The 6,703-nt window shown below is 47.8% G+C and overlaps 1 protein-coding gene across 1 annotated transcript; it reads right to left on the bottom strand.

Annotated features, from left to right (window-relative positions):
* Positions 1-252: 252 nt before the first annotated feature.
* Positions 253-980, bottom strand: nog5 (noggin 5). The gene has a single exon (XM_056234010.1). It carries the CDS (start codon positions 930-932, stop codon positions 300-302), a length of 633 nt encoding a protein of 210 aa, XP_056089985.1. The 5' UTR covers positions 933-980; the 3' UTR covers positions 253-299.
* Positions 981-6,703: the final 5,723 nt, after the last annotated feature.

Here is a 6,703-nt window from a genome sequence, read left to right as displayed (position 1 = left end):
AATAACAATACAAATACACAATATTGCCACTTTTATTGTCTTTTTTTTCTTTCATCATTAAACACTTTCTTCACATGCTCACAGATAAATATAATTAGCTAAAACAGCATAGCCAAAGAATGCACAATCACAAATGTGACTTTCCATTAATGTCCACCTTGTCAAAGTTAAATGGGTGGTGGGTGACAAGAACAAGTCCGATTCAAATTCACCCTAAAATAAAATAAAAAGGAATACGAATTCATGTTGTGCTAAACCATTTTAGGATCATTAAACTGGTCAAACTGTGGTCTTCAGCTTCAGCACGCGCAGCCGCACTGTGAAATCACCGGGTAGTGCGCGCGGATCCACGCGCATCGCTTGAGCGCGCGAGAGCCCTGCTGGCAGTGCCACCGGAGGAGCGTGACGCTCACGGACTGCACCGGTTTACAAAACATCCCCTCCGGTAAAGAGCACGAGCGCTTGGTTGAGCACTGTCCTTCTTTGACGTATCTCGGCCAGAAACGCACGCCCAGATCTTTCCACATGGACAGCACCGGGCACTGCGTGTACGACCACAACCACCGGCGAACCCTGCGCTCCGTTTTCGCGGCTGCTTTAAGACCAGTGAAATCCAGCTGCTGAAATTCACGGGGTATCGGTCCGGCGAGACTGATCTCGTCCTCTCGCGTAATTTCGGACCCGTTACCTCGCGTTGGTGGACCGGTCGAAGAGAAGACGGGGTCAAAACTGCTGCCGAGTTTCCTCCGCAGCAGCCGAGGGGTTAAATCCCTCTCTCCCGGTTCCAGCGCCGGGTCAGGGTCCTCGTGCAGGTCCGGTACCGGCAGGTGTTCGCTAGGGGACGGGCGCACGCGCAGCTGAAGCTGAGATTGCGCGAAGTAAACGGTGACGGACACGCAGAGCACGAGCGCGGGAGACGCCTTCATTTTCATTCCAGTCAAGAAAAAGTTTTGTCAAATTTACTGAAATGAAGTTTAACAAAAAAAACGTATGATCATTAGTTTTGGATCGCGGTTCTTGGTTAGCCTAGAAATAGCTTGTGAAGAACAACTCATTCAAAACCGTATGCCTCTAAATGACTCTCACTCTTTACTGGCAGGTAATTACCGAATGAACTGTTTCCAGACTTTTAAAGGGAGACTATGAAGGCTACTCGTCTTTGATAACTGAAGCCTGTCTCCTGCTGAATGAAGCTTTTCTTCGGATACGCCAGACGCGTCATGAGCGGCGCGCTGCCGCGCTTGTGTCGCCCCGCGGGTTTAGATCAATGTGTCACCCGTTACAACTACAACACCCCTCTCCCTCCCTCTCCCTCCCTCTCCCTCCCTCTCCCTCTCCCTCTCCCTCTCCATCTCCATCTCCCTCTCACGGGTGAGCTGAGACCCTGGAACGCCAAAATGAACTACTGAATTAAAGTAAACTGAATATGTGTCATTATATTACATGCTGTTATTTTTATTATAGGCAATATAGGCCCTTATATTATTCATGTTTTATAGTCTACTGTTATGTTATATATATATATATATATATATATATACCTATTAAGTTCCGTATCAATTACAAAGTATTACTACTGACCTATAAAGCCCAAAATGGTCTAGCTCCTGTGTATTTAATGGACCTTCTATCGCCCTACAATCCATCGCGTTCTTTAAGATCACTAAATTCGAGGCTTCTGGTCATTCCTAGGATATCTAAGTCCACTAAAGGAGGGAGGGCGTTTGTAGAAAGTGCTCCCCTTGGGCACATGGACTCTCCCAGTCACCCCTGTCATTCAGCGAGAAATGGACTGTTCCAAACTTTCCACCGGAGTTCGCGAAGTGAAGGGGAAGAGAGTAGACGGATAATAAAGGGAAATGGAGATCGGCTGAATACTGTATATAGTTTGTAGAGTGAAATAGAGTGCATTAGCCCAAATCGAAGGAGATTTATCGATTGTGCGTGTGCGTGCATCACACTGTAAGTAATCACATAATTGTTGAACGTTCTCAGCGCATGCTAATCCGCCTGTAGCTGTGTTTACATTTAAGGTTGTTTACTTAATTATATTCTACTGCTGTGACATTACTGCCATTCCATGTATATTGATGTTATACGTATTCTAGTTATATTTATTCCTTATCACCAATGCACGGTTGTATCTCAGGTCGCGCGTATGCGCTCAGTTGTTTACATCTCGGTTCGACCGCACATGTAGCAGTAGCCATGCTCGCATGCACAGCTCATGCACAGCTCGTGCACAGCTCGTGTACAGCGTTAGCGCACACACATCCATTCCCACTTTTTCAAGTATATCATCATAGAGATTGTATTGTGTTATATTTCACCGCTATTTGTCAGTATTTTACCAAATAAGTTGTTTGTGATTTATATACATTTATATATATTTATATCTTTATTTTGTATTCACAGAACCACACATCTATGCACATTTAATAAACCTACGATTTGGAATATAACCTGAGTGAGACATCATTGTTCTGACCGGACAAACTGCAGCCTTCAGCCAAACCTGAACTAGCAATTAGAGTGAATACTCAGACAAGATTTTTCATGGTCCTTCGAGCCGGATTGGTGAATTGCTACAGAGATGTCTCAACCCGAGAGAGAAGCGCCTGTCGTGCGTCCACGAAGACAGATCAACCCACCGACTCATTTAGTGGATTATGAGCTTGGTGAGCCATTGCCACATCGACAGCCATTCCCAGACTTCAGCCATAGCAGATTCCAGTCACCAAGTATGGTAGCACAGACCCGATCGTCTTCTCCCGTCAGTCAAGAGTTAGATCAGGATAAGTGGACACTGAGAGATGAATGGCAAAGTGAAAGATCCGATGGGCGAGGAGAAGAGGAAGTAGAGCTTACAGCCATGCTGAAGGTGATGAAACGCGAGAACGCTGACTTGCGGCTACAAACCAGCCAGCTTCCGGAGATTATTTCAGCATTACAGGAGATGCGACAACAGAATGCCATGTTACATCACGAACTTCAAAGTCTTAAGGCAGAAAGGGGAGCCCCCTCCAGGCCAGTGACTTTACCAGTGCTATCTCCAGGTCCCTTTCCTCCTGTGGTGAGCCCTGAGACTCCACAACGGTTCCGTCCTACTCCAGCCCCACGGAAAACCCCCCCAACGCCGCCTACGGCCATTAGGGAGCTGTGCCCAGCTACAATAGATGAGCGCCTTGGATTAGCTGAGGATTTCAGAAACATGGACATTTCCTCCTCAATACCTGATAGAGTACCATCACAAGTGCGTTACAGCGACCCACCTCAACCCAGGTACGCTCGTTCCTCCCAACACATTCCAGCTTATCAGTCAGAGTTCAAGACCACAGCATATAACAGTATACCACCTCCGCATCCAGGCCACAGACAAGAGTTTTATCAGCCTTCATCAATGCAGGAGAAAATGTACCGAGGCCCTGCTCCAACCATTCCCTTCCTAACATCCCCTGATTCTAGGGAGTTCTCTCGACTGAGAATAGCATTGGAGAACATTTTGCCTGAGGATGCAACAGAGCGATTCAAATATCAGATCCTCACTGACCATCTTAAGTTGGAGGAAGCCCTACTTGTGGCAGACTCATACAGTAACTCAAACTTTCCTTTCACAAACACCATGAGAGCCCTCAATAAAATGTATGGCCAGCCACATCAGCTAGCCTTACAACGCATTGCAGAACTGATGGATGGACCAAACATTCGAAGTGGAGATGTGAAAACGTTTCGCATGTTCGGACTCCAAGTGCGTTCCCTGGTCAGTATGTTGGAACAGCTGGGTCAGAAAGGCAATGTCGAGTTGGAGTGTGGATCACATGTGTCCAGACTGATGAGCAAACTGCCACATGATCTCAGGTCCAGTTTCAAGAGGTACACTCATCCTCTTCATGTCACTATCCCCACATTATTGGACTTTGCGGACTGGCTTGAGTACGAGCTACAAGTTCAGGATGACCACACTGACTATACCAGTCAGTCTAGAGTTTCGACAGTGCCGGGGAGGGAGATGAGGAGAGACTCTAGACAGCCCCGCAAACCCACTACCATCCTCCTTGGTACAGAGAAACCAAAGGCCAGCCCAGCATCACCAGTTTATCCACCCAAACCAATTGCTGCTAAGAGAGAGGGGGTGAATGTTTACTGTCCATACTGCGACAACAACAGACATTTCCTGAGCAGCTGTGAGAACTTTAAGTTACTCAACAAAGAGCAGAAGGTGAATTGGATTAAAGGCCAAAATAGATGCTGGCGCTGTGGGCGTGGTCATCATGCTGCCAATTGCACACTTAAAGCCCTCTGTCCATCTTGTAACAGAAAGCACTTGCTGGCCTTACATGATGTAAATGACCAGAGCAGAGCCACAGAAGAATCGGTTCCAGCCAGTGCAGTCTTGTATGTGGATCGTCCAACCTGTGACAATAAAATTCTGCTGAAGGTGGCTAAAGTTCTGCTCCGAAACGGCAACAAATCCATGGAGGCATATGCAATCCTCGATGATGGGTCAGAGCGGACCATCATCCTACATGAAGCTGTGCAGAAGTTGAATCTGAAGGGTCAGCCAGAGGACTTAGTTCTCCGTACAGTCAGGCAAGATACACAGACCCTTCACGGGGCGGCTGTGACCTTTACTGTGTCTTCAGTGGCTAATCCTCGTAAGGCTTTCATGATACGGAGCGCATTCACAGCCAACAGCCTGGGTTTAGCAGAGCACACGCATCCCGTCAAGGTACTCCAGAAGAAGTACAAGCATCTTGCAGGCCTGCCACTACAGCACCTTCACAAAGTGAAACCAGTAGTTCTCATCGGTTCTGACTGCCCTCACCTCATCACACCCATAGAACCAGTCAGACTGGGTCCACCTGGTGGCCCTGCTGCTGTGAGAACACGCCTAGGATGGACACTACAGGGACCAGCACAAGAACTAACCAGCAGACTTTCCCCACAGCAATGTCTTTTCACCAGCTTACGGCCCACTAACGACCTTTATGCGAATGTGGAGAAACTGTGGAAAATGGACATTCTTCCATATCAAAATGAGAAGGTACTGACAAGGTCTAGACAAGACAAAGAGTCCATCCAACTTCTCCAGGACAAAACCGTGAGGGTGGATGTTAACAGAATCCAGCGCTATGCGACCCCTCTTCTACGTGCCAAAGATATGCCATGTCTACATGCACCCAAAGAAGCTGTCCTGCCACAATTAAGGGGAATAGAGAATCGGCTGAACAAGAATCCTGATCAAGCGGCGGCCTACCAAGAGGAGATAGTCAGGTTACAGCAAGCTGGCTACATTACAAAACTCACTCCTGAGCAGGTGGACTGTTCCAAAGAGAGCTGGTACATTCCACATCATTTGGTGGAGCATAATGGAAAGAAAAGGGTTGTCTTCAACTGTTCGTTTGCTTACCAAGGCCACAACCTGAACGAGTACTTGCTCCCTGGTCCACCACTCAGTCCTTCTCTTCTGTCAGTTCTTCTGCGATTCAGAGAACATTCCATCGCCATTAGTAGTGACATTCGTGGGATGTTCCACCAGGTGCGCCTTTTGCCTGAGGACAAACCACTACTGAGATTTATTTGGAGAAATCTTCAGAGAGACAAGGCACCAGACGTGTATGAATGGCAAGTACTTCCATTCGGAACAACGTGCAGTCCTTGCTGCGCAACATACGCGTTACAGAAGCACGTCCTGGATCACAGTGAGTCTGAAGACACACAGTTCTCAGTAGAGAAATCTTTCTATGTTGACAACTGCCTTCAGAGCTTCACCTCAAGTGAGACAGCGAAAGGTCTTGTAGACAGACTCCGCAGTCTCTTATCTTCCGGAGGCTTTGACCTAAGACAGTGGGCGAGCAATGATCCATCGGTCATCAGCCACCTGCCAGTTGAGGCTCGATCTCAAAGCAGCATCCAGTGGCTCAGCGAAGGTCACCAAGATGCACAAGAGTCAACTCTTGGGTTACACTGGCATTGCTCATCAGACACACTCTCCTATAAGCAGCGGCGGACAGACCACCCACTTCCAACTATGCGGAGCATATATCATATCCTCGCTAGCCAGTATGACCCCATAGGCTATATTGTGCCATTCACAACACGGGCCAAGGTGATCGTACAGAATTTATGGGACAAGAAAAGAGAGTGGGACGATCCCCGTCTGCCTGAGAATCTGTTGAACTTGTGGAAAGCATGGGAGAGTGAGCTGGATGGCTTACAGCACGTTGTTTTGCCGAGGGCTTACTGCAGTAAAGAACTGGATCAGCTTACCAGCATGAGGCAGATCCACATTTTCTGTGACGCCTCAGAGCGAGCCTACGGTTCCGTGGCCTACTTACGAACTGAAAACCTGGAAGGTAGAGTGGAAGTAGCCTTTGTAACCAGTAGATCTCGGGTAGCCCCAAAAAAGCAGCAAACCATTCCACGGTTGGAGTTATGTGCAGCACTCACAGGTGCACAACTCGCAAAAGTTCTGAAGACAGAGCTAACTTTGCCCATCCACAGTGTTACTCTGTGGTCTGACTCCACAACTGTCCTTACCTGGCTGCTGTCACACTCATGTCGTTTTAAAGTGTTCGTAGGCACCAGAGTGGCAGAAATCCAAGAACTCACGGAGTCTGATAACTGGAGATACGTGCCATCAAAGGAGAACCCTGCCGATGACATCACAAAGGGAAAACTGCTGTGTGACATAGGCCAGGAA

This window comes from Rhinichthys klamathensis, unplaced genomic scaffold (assembly GCF_029890125.1).
Source record: "Rhinichthys klamathensis goyatoka isolate OS25496 unplaced genomic scaffold, OSU_Roscu_1.1 h1tg000015l_1, whole genome shotgun sequence".
Lineage (NCBI taxonomy): Eukaryota > Metazoa > Chordata > Actinopteri > Cypriniformes > Leuciscidae > Rhinichthys > Rhinichthys klamathensis.
This window is presented reverse-complemented; position numbering and strand designations above follow the sequence as displayed.

Bases quoted from the DNA above. Each gene is read 5' to 3' on its own strand.
- nog5 (XM_056234010.1), bottom strand. From the start codon at position 932: ATGAAAATGAAGGCGTCTCCCGCGCTCGTGCTCTGCGTGTCCGTCACC.